The sequence below is a fragment of the Aulonocara stuartgranti genome (assembly GCF_965226115.1).
Source record: "Aulonocara stuartgranti genome assembly, chromosome: 19".
Classification (NCBI taxonomy): Eukaryota; Metazoa; Chordata; class Actinopteri; order Cichliformes; family Cichlidae; genus Aulonocara; species Aulonocara stuartgranti.
In genome coordinates this window covers 20,243,413-20,262,103 of record NC_138955.1, presented here as the reverse complement: position 1 = coordinate 20,262,103, position 18,691 = coordinate 20,243,413, and the positions used below count along the sequence as shown (strand labels likewise).

General features: G+C 45.5%; 1 protein-coding gene across 5 annotated transcripts in view; it reads right to left on the bottom strand.

The window, feature by feature from the left end:
- The window catches only part of col12a1a (collagen, type XII, alpha 1a), a 52,930-nt gene that overhangs the window by 25,079 nt on the left and 9,160 nt on the right, over positions 1-18,691 (bottom strand). For all 5 annotated transcript variants that reach the window (XM_082517184.1, XM_082517185.1, XM_082517186.1 and 2 more), the window contains 19 exons: positions 17,865-18,128; positions 17,611-17,775; positions 17,210-17,383; positions 16,816-17,106; positions 16,113-16,715; positions 15,373-15,651; positions 15,017-15,292; positions 14,654-14,926; positions 10,123-10,392; positions 4,997-5,263; positions 4,689-4,881; positions 4,456-4,580; positions 3,000-3,149; positions 2,782-2,901; positions 2,535-2,699; positions 2,299-2,445; positions 1,894-2,033; positions 1,237-1,366; positions 416-561 (listed from right to left, as the gene is read on the bottom strand). In XM_082517184.1, the coding sequence (XP_082373310.1) occupies positions 416-561; positions 1,237-1,366; positions 1,894-2,033; positions 2,299-2,445; positions 2,535-2,699; positions 2,782-2,901; positions 3,000-3,149; positions 4,456-4,580; positions 4,689-4,881; positions 4,997-5,263; positions 10,123-10,392; positions 14,654-14,926; positions 15,017-15,292; positions 15,373-15,651; positions 16,113-16,715; positions 16,816-17,106; positions 17,210-17,383; positions 17,611-17,775; positions 17,865-18,128 (4,178 nt within the window). The remainder of the gene's footprint in view (positions 1-415; positions 562-1,236; positions 1,367-1,893; positions 2,034-2,298; positions 2,446-2,534; positions 2,700-2,781; positions 2,902-2,999; positions 3,150-4,455; positions 4,581-4,688; positions 4,882-4,996; positions 5,264-10,122; positions 10,393-14,653; positions 14,927-15,016; positions 15,293-15,372; positions 15,652-16,112; positions 16,716-16,815; positions 17,107-17,209; positions 17,384-17,610; positions 17,776-17,864; positions 18,129-18,691) is intronic.

Sequence of the window (18,691 nt, the reverse complement as noted above, 5' to 3'; positions counted from 1 at the left end):
GGTGAGGAGAAATACTGGAGCACATCTGCTGCATCTGGGTTTGCCCCACTGGGGTTGACACCTCATGAAGAAATGATGATGATGTTCCCTTGGCAGAGTGAGCTCATGGTTCAGCCACCCCTCTGTGGCTGACAATGTTTCTTTGTATTTTTTCCTGTTGCCTTGCTGCTGAGTGACGAGGCAAACACTGGTGTCTTTGTAAAAAGTTATTTCAATGTGTGACATCTGCACTCAGTCAGAAATGCTGACAGCAGGTCACTTTGTGCTTTTAGCGAGGCGCTGCGTGTGTTTGGTGCTCGTGTATGCGAGCAGGCATTCGTGTTATGAACCTACAAACACATGTGAATGTGTCCATTTCAGTTCTATCCACAGCTGATTGGCTGGATGCCTTCTGGTTTCCCAGAATGGATCTTACCTCCTGCTCTGTAGTGGGCTGCGTAGCATTGATGGCGCTGTAGAGCAGCATGTAGCCTGTGGCTCCCGGTGCCCTTTCCCATCTCACTCTCATGGTGGTGACCTGCTGATCGTAAATCTCCATCCTCCTCACGGCACTCAGAGGAACTGGAAAACCAGGAAACAGCAAATACTTGTTAACCACTGCATTTGTATAGCCACAATTATAATTAATTCTTTGATTGCATAAAGTTTGCATTTACACTATATAATCTTTCTTTCAAATTTGGACCTAAAACCAAATTTAATCTCTTAATTTGCATCTAATCAAGATTTGGTACTTTCATCTTTTTGCAGCCACATATGGTTTCACAAACAAGGTGCGTATATATGTGTATATATATATATATCCTTTGAACCTTTTATTAATGGAGACCACACACGAATTACAGTCTCTGAGTTGCATTACGTTTGTGTTACGCAACCGTGCCGGAGAGATTGCATGATGGCGGCTGACTCAAAGGGCAACTGCTCGTAAAGCAAAGACTCAGGGTTCGTGAGAGCACCAGAGTCTGCTCGAATTGAAACCGTAGCTCTCTCAGAGCCCCATTTATCTGGCTTTCCTAATAGCGCGAAAGGTCTGTTTGAGTTAGACTCTAAATGATAACCACTTAAGAGCGTGCAATAAAATACGGTCACATCTGCAGTTCATCATCACGTACCGATTTAGCTCATTTTTACTAGTGTCATATGCAGCGCTGTTTACAAAGTTAGGTTTGCATTAACGTTGTGTGTGGAGTTTTAGTCACTCAGTCTCTTTCAGTGAGCTGAGGTGGGACATACGTGTGGTCTCTTTTCCATCCAAAGCATCACTGCTCTCCTCTCCCACCACGGAGTAGACGCTGACCAGGTACTGTGTGAGAGGGTTCAGCCTCTGGAGAACCACAGTGGTCTGACTGCCGTCCACGATCACCTAATAACAGACAGGAGGATCAGAGGATTGATGAAGTTTTACTAATGTGCACCAGAACTGTGAATATCTTCACAGACATTTCCAATCAATCCCAGAAAACAATCTGTAAATTTTTACCAGGCTAAAGGTCAGCCTCACCATCTATAAACAAATCCACAATGTTCACTATTCAAGCAAACCCTGGGAGCTGCAGAAAAACAAACTTCTGCATATTTGTTTCAGACTCCAAAAACACATCCACGCCGTGGAGCCGAGACGCTGCCGGCCAGCGGGGCCATCTCTCATTCAAAGTCACGAGATTTTCTTACTAATCTCTGAAACTGAGACGGCTGTTTTTGTTTCCTTGGCCTGTGTCGAGCTGCAGTGTAATCAGACACCCAAACAGCAAGAAGCCAACACAAACAGGTGGCTGGAAATAGAAGTTGTTTCCCAGTAGCATCAGGGCAGCATTAACACTCACATACTGCACTAGAATTACTTGCGTGTGATTGAAGCAGAGCAAGTTTTTTGGTGTTTTTGGCAAATACCTGTTGTGGGGCTCCCGATAAAGTCCTGTACTCCACACGGTACTTTTCTGGTTGGTCGTCGGGGCCGTCCCAGGTGACTCTGAAGGACCGGTGAGTCACCTCTGATGTCACCAGATTAGTGGGTGCATCTGGAGCGCCTCCTGTTAAGATGCAAGCATAGAATGCTTGAAACCGCTGCGTATAATTAACTCTAAATCACTGATTTAGGGTGAATTATATGTAGTGAAAAGCTCTGAAACTGGCCAACTTTCTCATTTCATAGCTTCATAGCTTTTCCACGTATGAGGGAGTAAATGATGCTCATGCAGGGGTCGTTCTTTGCATCTAATGTGGCTTTTTCACGAGGATCCTTGATGCTGTCCACTATAATTATACTGCTTATCAAACACCTTGGACTTCACACACCTGGCCCTTTGACACTGTTACACAGGTTGTCAGAAACCCGGTCCACAATGTCCAGCAGGAAGGAGAAATCGGCCACGTTGTACATGTGAATGTCATTCGGCTCAGAGGCGATGGACCTCAGCTCGTTCTCGTCTGCATTCTTAATACCTAAATAACAATGATATAAAGGTCAAGGGTCAGCAGCAGCTTTTTAGATGCAGGAAAAGCACAAGTTAACTGCACCACTCTTTGCTTACCGATGGCATAGAGCTCAATGCCCTGATTGCGCAAGTTTTGAGAGTTGGCAATGACATCATCCTGCGATTTTCCGTCAGTGATCAAGACGCCAATCTTTCGAGCGCTGGGACGCATCCCGACGTCCTCTTTGAAATTGTTCTGGAGGATGTAGTTCAAAGCCAGACCTGCCACGAAGAAGGCACAGAGTAATGCGAAATGCTCGTTTGCGTCTACAAAAGCAAAAAGATCAGAAACGAAGCGAATCACCTGTCATGGTGTTTCCTCCCTTGTAGGGCAGGTTGGACACAGCATCCAGGAGAGACTCTCGGGTTCGGTGAGCATTCAAGTGCCATTCGGTCTTTGGGTCTCCGCTGTACTGAGCAAGCCCTAAAGAAGCCGCCAAATCTTAGTTAGAGCACCTCAAAGAAAACCTTTGCTGTATTAACAAATACATACTTTATCATTCTTATTTTGATTCAACGCACCGATTTGGACCCGATCAGGGCCGATGTCAAAGACGCCCACCATACGTGCAATGAAGGCACGAATAGTCTTGAAGTTCAGACGTCCGATACTCCAGGAGCCGTCCACCAGAAGCACAATGTCAGCCTGAGCATTGGTCCTACACATCGTATCTGACAGGGCAGAGGTTCACGTGTCACGAAGGATCCCAGGTGAACGTTACAAATGAGTTTCAAATATAATCAAAAATGCTCTAGTGTAATGGTGGAAGAGCTTTCAAGGACGTGTGAGAAGAAAAGAAGGGAGGAAAGAAGAGCTGACGGCAATAAATTTCCACAAAAATCCAAACAATTTCCTGAATGCTTAACAATCTCTACATGCACGCAACAAATAATTCTGCTCTTTCTTTCATCCCTCTGTGGATAACAATTATTTTCCAGGTGGTATAATTATGATCTTCTTCACTCGGCAGCATGTGGAGGCAGTAATTCTTTCAGTGGTTTTCCCATCCACGGGGTACTCCCAGGAGAATGTGCCCTTTATATTAAAGGCCTCCGCTGAGGAGATTATTGTGCCCTGCAGAGCAGCGAAGAAACATTCACATCCTGTTTTCCAAACATCTGTGTGATGAAAAGGAAGTCATCCGATCCTTTGTACCTAAAAGAGAACTGCAGATGTCGCACTAACTGCTGCTGTCTGCAACTGAAAACAGGTTACATGATTTTACACATTAGAAGTACACACAACATCTCCAATCTGTGGGCAAAAAGCCCAAGAAGTGGTATGTGGAGGTAAAATATGATTTTCTAAAGTCATTTGAAATAGTTTGTAACAATAAAGATCCAGGAATAAGTGCCTTTAATGTGCAGACACTTACTCGGTAGATGTACAAGGAAACGCTGATTATGTCACCTCACCGAGTCTACATCTGCCTCCTTTTTAGGAGAGGGCTTGCAGCTAACTGGTCACGCTGACCTTTCCTCGCAGCAAACACAACTTCTTTCCTCGTCTCACACTTGCTGCCTGCCACGCTCTGACTCACTGGATAGTAAAACGTTTTATAAGTGCAAACAGATTATACACGCACGGCTCGTATCTCCGCTGGCTGGACTGGAAATAAAGAGCGGAAGCCCAAAGTGACACGGCGAAGAAAGCAGGGAAAGGGCAGGCAGATGGAGTTGCCATTACATCTGTTATTTCGTGAGACAATTCGCTTTAAAGAAAGGTATTCAGCTTTTATGTGGCTTGGATTTACAGAGGGGTTTTTCCCCAAACAAAAATGTAATATGTGACACACTCTCCGATGTTTGACAGAGAAACAAAACATACTGGAGACACTGACTTAAACAGGACGACAGATACAGTAACAGAATGACTAAGACTTTTTCATTTGTTTTTGCATAGAACGTGCTCTGCGCCTTCTCTTATTCTTACAATGACCGTGTGCAATGTACATCACATATATGTGGGTAATATTACTTGGCTTGTCAAAATTTGGAGGATCAGGTGCGTCAGAGTAGGTGGTGTACTCCTCTCCAGCCAACGGCATGCTCTCCCCTCCTTCAAACATACCGAACACACTCACTGTGTATTTGGTACCAGCTCTGTCAACCCAAAAAACAACTTTCATTACAAAATATGCAGGAGAACATAGTCCAAAGTCCAAACGAGTCTGATAATAAACCGTAAAAACACGAAAAAGTGGGACAAACCTGAGTTCTTCCAGCACCACAGTGTTATCATAGGGACCAACCAGAAGTTGCCCCAGGTCGATGTCATCCTCCACTGGGTGGTAAGTGACTTTGTAGCCCCTAACGTCACCGGGAGCGTGGTCCCAGGTTACACGGAAACTGGTCTTGGTGGGCTCTGAAGTCTGGAGGTTCCTCGGGCCTTTGTAAGGTGTTACTGGAGGGGAAGGAATACACAGACTGATCGGGGCAGATGTGGAGGGTCTTTAACGACTTTATAATAGCCTGGATTTACAGTGTCATGATGTGTAGTGAACAGCGGGCCAACCTACATGTAGTTCCTTCCCCTTGCCTTGCTTTGCCTTCTCCGGAGCGATAAACGGGCACCACAGTGATGTCATAAGTGGTGAGAGGGGTAAGGCGTCTCAGCACAGTGGTGGTAGTGCCACCGGGCACTTTGGCCGCCAGCTGGCGCCCTCCTGCCTGTGGTTTGTAAGTGACGCGGTAGTTGACGACGTTTCCAGGTGCCGGCTGCCATGTCACCTTCATGGACTTCTCCGTCTCCTCTGAGACGACGATCGATCTGCCAGCAGCTGAAACTGCAACGAAGGAACAAATATCAGAGAGAAACGATGGATAGATGGCCCCGGGGGAATAAAATCACCAAGGCTTTCCTGCTGCTAAGGAAACGGCGCAGTTAGCTACCTCGCAGTAGCTTTCATCGGCTCATTTTCCACGCGTCTGAATACAAACCTACTCACTTTAAACAGATGCAAAGTTACATGATTGATTGTGTTTAATAGGTGGTTTTGGGCGCCAAACTTTGATGTCTTGCCGTGACATCTTGAGGAAATTCTTTGTGTGTCTGTTGAGTGCTTCTTACTTTCCCTGCAGGAAGGGCAAGTGTGGGCAAGTGTGAATTCTGACCACGCTCATTCGCGTGGTCACGTGGAAGCAAGATGGCGCCGGTGTGCATGGCTGACCGTCTCCGACCACGTCTTCGCCTTGGCGTTGTACTTCTCGTTGTTTTATCTTTGGTTTTATGTTCTCTAGGTGATTGTACACTAATAACTTATGACAGAGACACGCTCCTGAATCTTCGGTTTTCCTGTTCTCAACGACCTGACTGCCTTGGGACCGCCGGTGCCGCTATCCCCCTGATGCCTGTCTCCCCTACCTATGTGACCTATCCTCCTCTTCCCATGCTCCGTAGGAAACGCCTCAGGAAACGGGGTAGGAGGAGCGGCGTCCGTGTCCGCGTTAAGGCTTATATCAGAGCCATGGCTATGGACTTCCCTTCTACAAGCCGTGAGCTATCCTGTTTCTTCCACTATCTCAGCAGCCACTCTGCGGCTAGATTGCTAACCCACCGTTGGATTTGCTCCGTCGGCCTTCAAACCTACCCTGCTCGCCCAGTGGCTTACCACTCTGCCCGATTTTGGATAACACCGCCTGGCCGCGGTGTTCAACATAACAACCTTTGCTCCTTGCGACGGGCTACTACAAAGGTCCTGGCCCCCCGGATTCGGTTGGCCTTATTTAATGTCAGGTCTCTTTCAAATAAGGCCTTCCTCCTAAATGACTTTTTTCTCACCTCGGGACTGGATGTCCTATTTCTAACGGAGACCTGGACTTCTCCGGGTGAGTTCATCCCCTTCTCTGAGCTTCTACCTCCTGACTCTGCCTTCTTTAGCTCACCTAGGCTAACTGGTAGAGGTGGTGGCTTAGCCTCGGTTTTCAATAATAAACATGATGCACGGCTGCTATCCTCTCCAACCTATTCCAGTTTTGAAGTTCAGCTATTGGAACTGACGGGCTCTCGGACCACTTTGTGTGTCGTGGTCTATCGTCCGCCTAAATATCATAAGATGTTTATCTCTGAATTTGCTGATTTTTTGGGATCCGTTCTTTTTAAATATGATTCTGTTATTGTTTCTGGAGATTTTAACATTCATGTCTGCTGTATGAATGACCAATTGGCTAAAGACTTTCTTGTGCTGACTGATTCTTTTAATCTTATTCAGTGGGTGAATGAGCCTACCCATGTTCAAGGCCACACCCTTGATTTGGTTTTTTCATTCAATGTGGACATTTGCATTAAGGAAATCAGGAATACTGGTCTCTCTGATCATTCCCCGGTCATCTTCGATGTAGACCTGGGTGATACTGGACAATACCTAAACTCTCCTCTTTATCCTACGCGCACTATTAATGCCAATACTGTGGTCAACTTTATTACATCTTTTGTTAACTCCCCATTTAGTATGCTGGATTGTTCTTCCCCACACACACTTGAGAACTCTACTAATACTCTTTTTACCACCTGTTCCTCGATTCTTAACATTGTTGCAACCATCAAAATGAAACGCCCTAGAACTTTCTCACAATGCTGGTTAAATGATTCTGTTCGTGCCCTACGACGTATATGTCGGCGTGATGAGAGGAAGTGGAGGAGTGATAGACTTCAGTCTTCTTATGATATTTTACGTATTAGCCGCTCGAAGTTCCAAACTGCTGCCAGAACGGCTAAAGCGGCTTTTCTCTCTAAAATTATTACCACTAATGGTGATAATCCACGAATTCTATTTAAAATTTTTAACTCTGTGGTGAACCCCCGTCCCTCTATGCCACTGCTGTCTTCCCCGGGTCTTTGTGGAAAATTCTCAAACTATTTTTTAGATAAAGTTTTATCCCTTAGATCTACTCTTCCTCTGGTGACTGATTGTATGTCTACTCCTGATTGTTCGGCCACTTTTTATCAATTTGAACCCGTTTCTCTCTCCACTCTGAAGCGTCTAATTGATAAATTGAACAATACTAACTGTGTACATGATGCTCTCCCATCCCGTATTGTTAAGGATTGTTTCAGTGTAATTGGACCTTGTTTATTGTCCATATTGAACTTCTCCTTGCTTTCTGGCTATGTACCTTCAGCTCTCAAGCATGCCATAATCCAACCTGTTCTAAAAAAAAAGGAACCTTGAGCTTAGTGATTTTGCCAATTTTAGGCCAATTTCTAAGCTTCCCTTTCTGGCTAAAATACTTGAGAAGGTGGTTCTGCTCCAACTGCAGACCTACCTTGATGAGAATAATATAAATGATAAATTTCAATCGGCCTTCAAACAACATCACAGCACAGAATCAGCATTGCTTCGTGTTTTCAATGATCTCCTACTAATGGCTGACAACGGGCGCCCCTCAGTCTTAGTGCTTTTGGATCTATCATCGGTATTTGACATGGTTGACCATAATATCTTATTAGCGAGACTTGAGCACACTGTAGGCATCAAGGGCGCTGCCCTGGATTGGTTTAAATCCTATCTCTCCAATCGGCTCTCTACGGTACATCTGGCTACATCCTCTTCCTCGGCTGTACCTGTTTGCTGTGGTGTCCCCCAGGGATCTGTGCTGGGCCCTACCCTTTTCTCATTATACTTGCTTCCTTTAAGTGCCATCTTTGAGAAATACCATATTGCTTATCACTATTATGCAGATGATATCCAGCTCTATTTTGAGCTAAACGACGATCTTGCTCTGTCTCTGAATAGCCTCCGAGAATGCATGTCTGAGGCCAAGAAGTGGTTGTTGTCGAATTCTCTTATCCTTAATGAGAAGAAAACCGAGATTATGATTTTTGGTAGTAATGCCCTTCGTGCCAAACTCCGGGATGCCTTTGGTTTTCTTAGTTGTTCTCTCTCTGATACTGTCAGGAATCTGGGTGTCTTATTTGACAGCTCCTTTTCACTTGACAAACAAGTGTCTGCTGTTGTCAGATCTAGTTTTTACCAGCTTCGTCTTATCTCTAAGGCTAGGCGCTATATCCCGCATAAAGATCTCGAAAAGCTCATCCACGCCTTTGTAACGTCGAGGCTAGACTATTGTAATTCACTTTATTGTGGTCTCCACTCTTCCCTTTTACAGAGATTACAGACAGTTCAGAATGCTGCAGCACGCATTCTAACTAAAACCAGCAAGTTTGCCCACATTACTCCTGTCCTTGCCGATCTGCACTGGTTGCCTGTCAAATATCGTATTCAATTTAAAATTTTGTTGTTTACTTTTAAAATTACTAACAACACTGCACCCAGCTACCTTAAGGACCTTTTAAACCCTTATGCTCCTGCTAGGGCTTTAAGGTCATCGTCACAGTTACTGCTGGCTCAGCCCAGATCTCGACTTAAGACTAGAGGTGATCGATCGTTTGCTCTTGTTGCACCTGTGCTGTGGAACAATCTCCCGATTGGCATCCGGGCATCTGATTCTATTCATTCTTTTAAATCACAGCTTAAAACATATCTTTTTAAACTTGCCTTCTCCACCTTTTAATTGCTGGTTTGTTTGTTTGTTTGTTTGGTTGCTGTGACCTATTGACCTCTTGTATTAATTCCCTCCTATCTTTCTATTGGTGTCTTTTATTATGGTGGTACAGCTTTTATCTTGCTATTACCCATGTGCTGTAGTCATTCTTATTGGTAGCTTTTATCTATGAACATAACTCGTTATTTTTATTTATCCGTTATCAATGTTTGAACCTTTTATTGTTTTATGTAAAGCACTTTGGTATGCCCAAGGCTTTTAAATGTGCTCTATAAATAAAGATTGTTGTTGTTGTTGTTGAATTGTCAGAGGATTTAAAATGGGCTGAGGAAAATATTCAGAGCCCTCTGCATCGGTGGGAGCACGTTTATTAATGGAAAAGGGAAGCACATCCAAGTTAGCTGCGTGTCGCTTCGGCCCAGGGAGGTTCTAGATAGGATGGTTGTATTTGGTGGGTATGCCCCCTCTCCTGCTTGCCAGAATCAATAAACAATAATAGTGTTTGGAAATCTTTTTCCTTGAAATCTTTTTTACTAACTCTTGAACTAAAATCCTCCCAACTGGTGCAAGTTTCTGCACAATATGCATGAGTGAGGCCTATCTGCTCTGGATCTCCCATGAAAATTCGTGCAGGTGTCCTGGACATGACATCACCTCTGCACACATATATAACATACATGCACAGCCTCGAAGACGTGCGTGTGAAGTCTCCAGATTCGTTACTGCTCAGGCGAATGGCATCAGCTATGACGTTATCTCTGAGCTCAACAGAATGAACTGAGCAGTAAGCGCTGATGACAGCTCCCTTTTTCTACAGCTTACAAAATACCACTTTCAACACTATTTTTTCCTGGACCACTTTTAAGCCTGCGTCACTGACCCAGAAAGCTCAGTGATGATGCTCCTGGACCGTATTTGGAGTTTAACAGATGCAAGAAGCCCTAAGGCTTTGTTTGTGTTTTAGGTGGGGGGAAATATCTGAAGGTCCCTTTGTGTCTTCTGTGGTTTTATGGCTGTACGGTGACATCACACATACTTAGCTTCACACTTTCTAGGCATGACCGAGATGAAGTCTTCAGACTTCACACAGAAAGCCTATGAAGAAAGCGAAACAGACCAAGAAAAAAGAAGAGTAACTTACCATCTGTGGTTTCTTCTCCAACCAATGCCTGGCCCGTTCCATGGCCGTAGACGGCAAACACAGACACCTCGTAGCGTGTCTCTGGGGTGAGACCCTGCAAAACTGTGGTGGTGCTGCTTCCTGGTATTACTGCTTCCCCAGACTCCGTAGTGAACAGAGACTTGTACGTGACCCTGTACTGACGAACGTTACCCGGGGCCGCGGTCCAAGACACGGCAAAACTGGTGTCTGTGACGTCACTGGTCACCAAGTCTCTGGGTGAGCCGAGCTCTGGGGGATGGATTCAAAGGCAGAAGTAGATCAGACATAGAAGTTTGTTTTGAGTTGGTTCAGTACTTTATATTTGGGCTGAGATGCTGTTAGTACTGCTAATGCAGACATATAAAGATCTGACGAAAGGGACGGAATGAACAATGGCGGTGATAAACCACCAGACATCACTCATCTGTCTCCACCTTAACCCCTGAGGATGTGTTTGAGCACCCACAGTTTTCTCCCTTCATAATAAGAGACGGTTGGAAAAACTTCTGCAGAACTAATCACATATCCTCAGCACCTCTCCTGACAGCTCTTTAATTTTCCATTGAAGCAGAGGAAACCCGATCCAGAAATGTGCGCTCACTACAATTGCAGATGCTGTGCTCGCCGTTTTTCTCCTTCACTCTCTTTTCCTAGGAGACTGTCATGAGAGGAGAAAGCTGCAGAAAAGGCAGGGAAGGGAACTTTGCGGTGGCGTCTCGCAACGCACGGCCAGCGCACGCCTGGCTGAGAGGGACGCTCGTGTTGAGACGGCTCTTCAATCTGGCCGCCATATAGAGGAGCTGGATATCTCACAGGAGGATGAGGATGAGCTGCCACGCACAGCCTCCCACACAACCTCCGGGATCCTGATCCTCATTCAAACACCTAACCCACTGCGGGCGAGCAGAGCAGAGCTGACCAGCTGGGTGGTCCCACTCAAACCTCATCTATCAAACCTCACCAAATGAGATTTAATAAAAGCAAAAATGCAGTTGAAAAGAATGTAATGGAACAGAAAAGTCCTATAAATGAAATGCATGATGATTTCAGGCCCTGCGACTTATCCAGTCTGGCTGAATTGGAAAGCGAACGGAAGTAACGGCACCGGGCGTGCCTGCCAAGCAGAAATCTGCACCTTGAGAGCAAAGAGAGGAGGCACTTGTCAAGCGCAACGGCCACGGCCACAAATTAATGAAGAGTTCCAGATTTATGGATACCATGAAAACAGCGTGGACCGCTCATAAATACCCAGATTGTTCCATCAAAAGAATTATCTTTGCCAAGCAGATGAACTTGACTGACTTTACCGGCTGTGCGTGAACCAACGGTGGAAAAAAAAAAAAAAAAAAAAAATCACAACATAATGGTTTCTGCAGACAGCGGCTCACTTTTCATCAGCACTTGCAGACAAGCTATAGAGAAGGGGAAACACATGCTCCAGTCCAAGCAAAACCTCTACAGCAATGCAAAAAAACAAGTTTCACTTCTTTTCTGCACAGTTTGTAGTTCAGTGCTTGGTTACAAAACACATGTTTAGATCTTGTTGCATTGTTTACAGTGCCACCTATCAAAATAGAACAATTATAGCCGCCTCTATATAACACCCCACCCGCCTCCTGAGCATCCTACCCATCAAGGCGAGGAACTCTCAAATTAAGATCTGGAACGAGGGTGGCTCACAAAATAACAGTAAGGCCTCACCCATGTCTAGAAAACCGCATATGACACAACCGAAGCTCATCTGAGAGATTTCCTGCAGGGCATGTGCCGACATAACCTTCACATCTGCAGCCAACGACGTCTAAAGCTCGAAAATATAAATGACTGCAGACGGCACTTGAAAGAAATCAGTCGTGCCAGCAGGCAAGAGAAATTCAGAGGAAACACGACTAACCTGCCAGCACTGTCCTAATCATTTTACGCAGCTACATAGACTCAGGTGGGTCACTGTATATATTACCTGACTAGACTGAGCACGCTTGCTTTCTCTGCAAATTCCTTCAAAATCACATCGGGAAATACATTGTGCCATCTCAGCACTGGCAGCCAGGTTCAAGCTTCCTTCGCTTTATTGCTCTTGGTCAGCTAAGACGTACACGTGGGCCACGAAGATCAAGCCTTCAGTGTCTGTCAGCCAGGGTTGCCTGTCCCTAGTCTTTTTACCTCAAAGGACCTTTTACAGTGGTGGAAAAAAATATGTGGCACGCCAAAGAGTCTGGCACTGCACAAAATTCATTAAAGGGATAGGTTAGAGGAAACCGAGCCAAAGTGCTACAACCTCACCTGGTGCCGAGCTTTTGTGCAAGTCAAAGCTCGAAAGTCCTTCATGGCATAAACACATCAGAGGTGTCATGCAGGTAGTTAAGCATTTGATAAATGAGGGGTTGAACGTTTGACCTCTTAGGGAAGAAACAGCCCTTTATCCCACCAGGTCACCCTGAGGCATTGTGGTTCACATTTTCAAGTACCCTGTTTTCCCTCTGCCTTTCTCTCTGCCCCTGCCTGTCCTTTGCCCCACCCTGGAGGAAGATGAACAGACGGCTCTCCCTGAGACGAGACAGACAGCTCACCCAGCTTTCAGGGTCCTCTTAGGTAACATCTTCCACATGCCGACTAACACTCCCACTCCTTAAGTAAATAGTTAGTGTATAATATCCACATTTAACACATTGATGTAAGCATTCTGTGTCACACCTTCTCTCTGCTCCCACTCGTTTCAGGATGATTTAATTCTGCTCTGCTCAAGGCTTCTGTATTGTCTACCATCCTCTGTTGGCCGTGAGAGAGGCCTTTGTGCGAGCCACTTTCTTCCAGTTCTTGCCTACATGGACTTCACAGAGTGGGTCACTCAAAAAGAGTGGCACACAATGAGATCAGTGTTTAGGCATGCTGATATCATGACAGCTTAATAAAAAATGCCTAAACAGAGTGCTTTGTCATGGAGCTTTTTCCTGTGGGGGTGTGGGGCTGACTGCACAGATTTGACCTGTGGAGACGGCTTTAATCCAGACTGGGCTCTCCGGTCAGTGTGGGAACAGCAAGAAATAAAGACGAGACCACTTTTCATCCACATTTTTATGGTCACCGAAATTTACACAAAAATGCTTTGTTGAAGTTGTAAATTCAAGACGGAAATTTAGTTAATTTTTTGCACTCGAGTCTTCTTATTCAACCTGCACTGGGAAGCCTATTAAAAGCAGATATATCCAGCACGCAGGACCTCGCCAGTGGTTTCAATGTAACAACATAATTGTAAAGACCAAGAAATGTACTCTTTAATATGTCCAAGGGCTTAAATTGCTTTCAGAGAAGACTCTGATTCAAATGAGGCACAACTTAGATGTGATGAAAAACAGCCACCGTGCCATTTTCGTCTTGGCACTCGACAAGATGAAGAAAACACAGTCCCACTTTTTCTATTACTGCAAAATTCATTCTCTGATCTTTAACTACCCAAAAAGGACTCATAAGTGAAATCGGCCAAGTCTACTTTCTTTTTTGCCCTTTTATTAACAGTTTGGCCAAAACAACAGCAGACTTTATCTCTTCACACATTATTGAGATTCAAATTATTGTCCGTTTAAACCACAATTTGGGCCAGAACAGCTAGCTCCCCAATAAAACTGAATGCACAACTAATAAAATTCCTGATTTTATAAACAGAATTTGCAATCAGTAGCAATTACTGACAGAGAGACAGCCCCGCTGAGCGACTCTAACACAATCATTCGCGTGTCATAGAGATGCAAAGGTCTCAGCAGGCGAGCATATGCCTCTCAAAGTCAGTTCCAAGTCATTCCATAGGTTTACAAGCATTCCACACCCACTCATTTCCATCTTACTGCCTTCATGGGTGGCAAAGTCACCCCGAGCTAGGAGTCCAGCCCGTTCTCACTCCTGAGACGTAATATGCTGATGATTTGTCAAGTCCTGAGGCGTTCCTGAGGAACACGAAAGGTGACCACCCGCGTTCTTATGCTACGCGCCGGGTTACGGATGAAATCCAGTAGAATGACACTCCCGCGGTATTCCAGCCCTAACCTTAACCCTAACCAGCACTTTAATGACGTTTTAAACAGATTTAAGTAAAACGAACATACATGTGTAGATTGATTCCAAACGGTTCTCATGTTTCCTCATTTTTCAGATCTCGTAACATAGAGACGTGTTGGGTGCTCGGAAGCGTAATATATCGATGATTTGTCACGTAGCGTGAAATATTACGCTTTAGGAGTGAGGACGTGTCGGGGAGTCTGTGGTAAAAGAACGCTTACACATTCCATATTTTTCACACCAACCTTCCAAACGACTACACAACTTTCACTTTATTGGTGCAGGGACCTTTAGAGGACAGGAAACAAGTTCCCAAATGCGTGTAGTTTCACAATAGGGGGCCTGTTAAGCTGGAAATACTAAGCACATCTACAAAGCATGCTGCAAACACTGGAAATAAACATGATCCGACTGTGCTTCAAAGGCTTTAAAGTACCAATATGGCAGCGTCTCTTACCTTCTAAGGTGGTTCCGGTGCCCAGGAGAGGATCGCCCAAACCAGAAGAATAGCGAGCGCTGACAAACAGCTCATACTCAGTGGCTGGCTGGAGGTTCTTCAGTACAGCCTGGGTGGTGTCTCCTTTGACAGAGATCTCCTTCCTCTCACCTCCCTCAGCAGGTTTGAAGGCAATGCGGTATTGAAGAACATTGCCAGGAGCAGACCTCCACGCCAGTTTCATCGTAGATATTGTTTCATCGAAGACACGCAGGTCACGGGGAGAGCCGCGGACTGAAAACAGATCAAAATGCATCATTTCTCAAAATTCACATTTCTCAAAACTTCAGTTTGACAATAGTGTCAGCAGTTGTCCTCGCTCACCCTCCTTGGTGGTTCCATCCACCTGCATCTCGCTTCCAAGGCCGGATGCGTACTCAGCAGACACAGACACACGGTAGGTAGTGATGGGGAAGAGCTCCTGGAGGACTATGGTGGTCTCTGGGCCAAGGGTCTGAGCCTCCAGTATCTCTCCTGTGCCGCTCAGCGGGACGTAGGACAGGCGGTATCTGATCACTGAACCCGGCGCGGCTTGCCACGACACCTTGAAACTGTTGGTTGTTTCTTCTGTCACTCGTAGATTTCTTACAGCTCCTTGTTCTGATAAGAAAAACGCAACTCTTAGATGCTCAGTGTTTTTATTTTGATTACATTCTGTTAAATTCAGGTAAATCTCTTACCTTCGAGAGTTGTCTCTTCACCCGTCAAAGGGAAACTGTCTCCTTTATCATACTGAGCAAAGACATTGACTTCATAGGTGGTGAGGGGATAAAGATGGGGAAGGACAGCTGTGTTGGTATCGCTGGGCAAAGCCAGGGAAATGTAGTCTCCGGTGACATCTTCCGCCTTGCGGAAACGTAGCAGGTAAGACAAGACATTGGCAAGAGGAGGTACCCAGGTGGCACGGAAGCTTCGGGAGGTAATTTCAGAAAAGCGCAAATCGCTCGGTGGAAGCAAACCTGAAAATCAAAGAGGTAGTCAGGTAGTTAGAGCCTCACCTGCACGTGACTTTTATAAAGCTACTGTAGTTTAACAAATATGGATTTCAAAAGTTGAGATCTTGAAGCACTGGACAGCACACTGGCTGATTGTCGAGTGTTTTGGGCTGCAGCTCTCGGTATCACTCGAGCTCATTCAAGAGGCACGTCCGTGGTTTTTGTGGTATGTTTATTGGCAACTCTGATGAAATGATTCAATTTTGCCATGTCTGACAGCAATTTACAAAATATGTTTCTCTGTTTAGCTTTTCCATGACTGCTCTGGCTATTTGTCACTGCGTCAGCGGCTAAAAATGCAGTCACATTTCAGGGTCTAATATCCTGTGGACCAGTGTGAAGGTGCTAACACATGGAAACCATCAGAAAGAGAAGTAAATCTGAGCTCCAGATCATAGTAAAGGAGTTGATCTTCTTCTACTTACTTCTCTTTTTGATGTTGAGCAGCTCCTGTTCAATCCTCAGACAGATGGACTGAGTCAGCTCCTTAGAGATCCTCTGAAAAGCGTCAAAGTCCTCCACCTCATACACATGGGTGTCAGTCGGTGGATTAGCGATGGCCTCCAGCTCTGATCTCACCGCATCCTTCACGCCAACAGCAAATATTTCCACATCAATATTCCTCAGTTTGGTGGCCGCATCCCTAAAAGAGTCTGACGACTTTCCGTCTGTGATCAGGACCATGACGCGGGGGACGTTCTGTCTCGCTCCACGAGCTGGGACGAAGATCTTCTCCCTGACGTAAGTCATGGCCCTGCCGGTGTTAGTGGAACCGCCGCGGTAGGGGAAGGTGCGCACAGCTCTGACGACAGCGTTAATGTCATGGTGAGTGTTGAGGGCAAACTCGGTGTATGTGTCGCGACTGTACTGGACCAAGCTAATCTGGATTTTGTTTGGTCCGATGTCAAAGGAGTTGACCAGAACCTCCAGGAAGGCACGGACTTTTGCAAAGTTTTGTAATCCGATACTGTACGAGCCATCGACCAGCAGGACTACATCGGCCTGCACATCCACTCCCAGTGAGCACTCTTGAAAAAGACAGGAAACCAAGTCACATGACTGCCTGTGATTCATTCACGAGTACATCAAACTTAAAAGCTGACCACACATGACAGCAAACCACCTCACCTGTTGACACCTTGACAGGCTGCGTCTTCTCCAGTTCAACGATGGGTTCACTGGGAGTCAGACCTTTGAGTGCGTACAGGCTGATTTCATACTCGGTCTCGGGGGAAAGGTCACGGACGTTGACGGATGTCTGTCCAGCCCCAATGTACAGCTCTTGGCGTTTCATGCCGGGCAGCATGGGATTGAGGGTTAGCTTGTAGCCCGTGATATCACCCAGAGACGGGGCCCACGTCACCCTCATTGACTTGGATGAAACTTCTGTGACCTCCAAGTTGGAGGCTGGCTCCACCACTGTGGGAGGCATCAAAGTAAACAAGATGCTGCACATCAGTATACTGTAACAGCATTTTAGATGAATCCTGCATGGGCATGTATTAAATATCACTTGACTCACTCTCCTCTCCGCTGACCAGAATGTTCAGCTGCTCGTCAACACCGGAGCACACTTGTGTTATGATCTCTTTCTGGACCTCCTGGATCATGTCAAAGTTGGGCACATTGTACACGTGTTTGCTGTGAGGCGTGGAGGCTATTTCCCTGAGCTCATCCTCATCTGCTCCTTTGATACCTGCGAAGGAAAAACAGTAACTCATGTGTTAGGACTGTCTGCTTTACAGATGTGATTTAGGGCATTGCTTATGTTAGGCAATACAACAGTTTGACTTTTACTGGGGCAAAACTGCATCTTAAAACGAGCCATCGATGGAAAATCAAATGGTTTCTGAGAACAGGCAGACTTTCACATGGGAAAGCACAAATCAGAAAGGAAAAAAAACACTGAATAATAAACCATACCTAGGACAAATATTTCCACTCCAATGTTCCTAAGTCTTCTAGCATGCGCCTCCACTGGGTCTTGGGATTTTCCATCAGTGATGATCATGGCTACCTTTGGAAAAGCTTTCCTGGATCCAGCTGCCTCAGTGAAAATGTTTCTCACCAGGTACTCTATGGCATCGCCTTTAAAAAGAAGTTCATGTGTATTTTTAAGTCCTCGCTCGCAATCAGGTTAAAAAACGTGATTCAAAGCCTCCTGATAAACATCGTACCTGTCATGGTATTTCCTCCTTTATACGGAAGTGAGTTGATAGCTTGGAGCAGGTCTCCTCTCCTGGTGTAACGAGTGAGGGGGAACTCTGTACGAGTGTCTGAGCTGTACTGAACCACCGCCACACGGGTTTTGTCCTCGCCAATGTCAAAGGCCCCTGCCAGCGAGCCGATAAAGCTCCGGATGTGTTTGAAGTTTTCTCTTCCTACACTCCAAGAGCCGTCCACCAGGAAAACCAAGTCGGCTATCGCACTGACCGAACACTCTGAGGACAGACGGCGGACAGGAAAGACCGTCAATCAGGAGAACAGTCGATGAGAGAATGAATAAACACACTTTAACTGATTCGTATTAGGAATGGATTGGCTTTCAACTTTTGGTGAACGATGGGGTTAAAATCTCAGAAAGCAGAAAACTACATTCTTTACATCTCACGGTGATATTTTAAATCATGGCATTTCTTCTGTCCGTCTGAATAAAATAAAATCTTTGACAGGTAGTTGGACGACTGAGAGATGTGCATTCTTGCATCAAAGGAACTCTGAGCCATTGCCAAAAGTGGGCTGGTGCAGTTATTCCAGCAGACTGAGGCAAAAATGTGCCTTTGTAGACTAAATATTCAGCAGAAGTTCCACTGGTAATATCTACTTTTAAACACTGAGATCCTCAAGCTTTTAAATCACAGATGCAACAGAACATTTAAGTTGAAATGCTAATTGGCAGGGCTTATGTGGATGGACTTTAATCCTCGCTCCCTGCACTCTCATTGACTCTAAATGCGATTCCTCCTGTCTCACATGAAACATTCAGAAAAAGGCATCTTCAGTC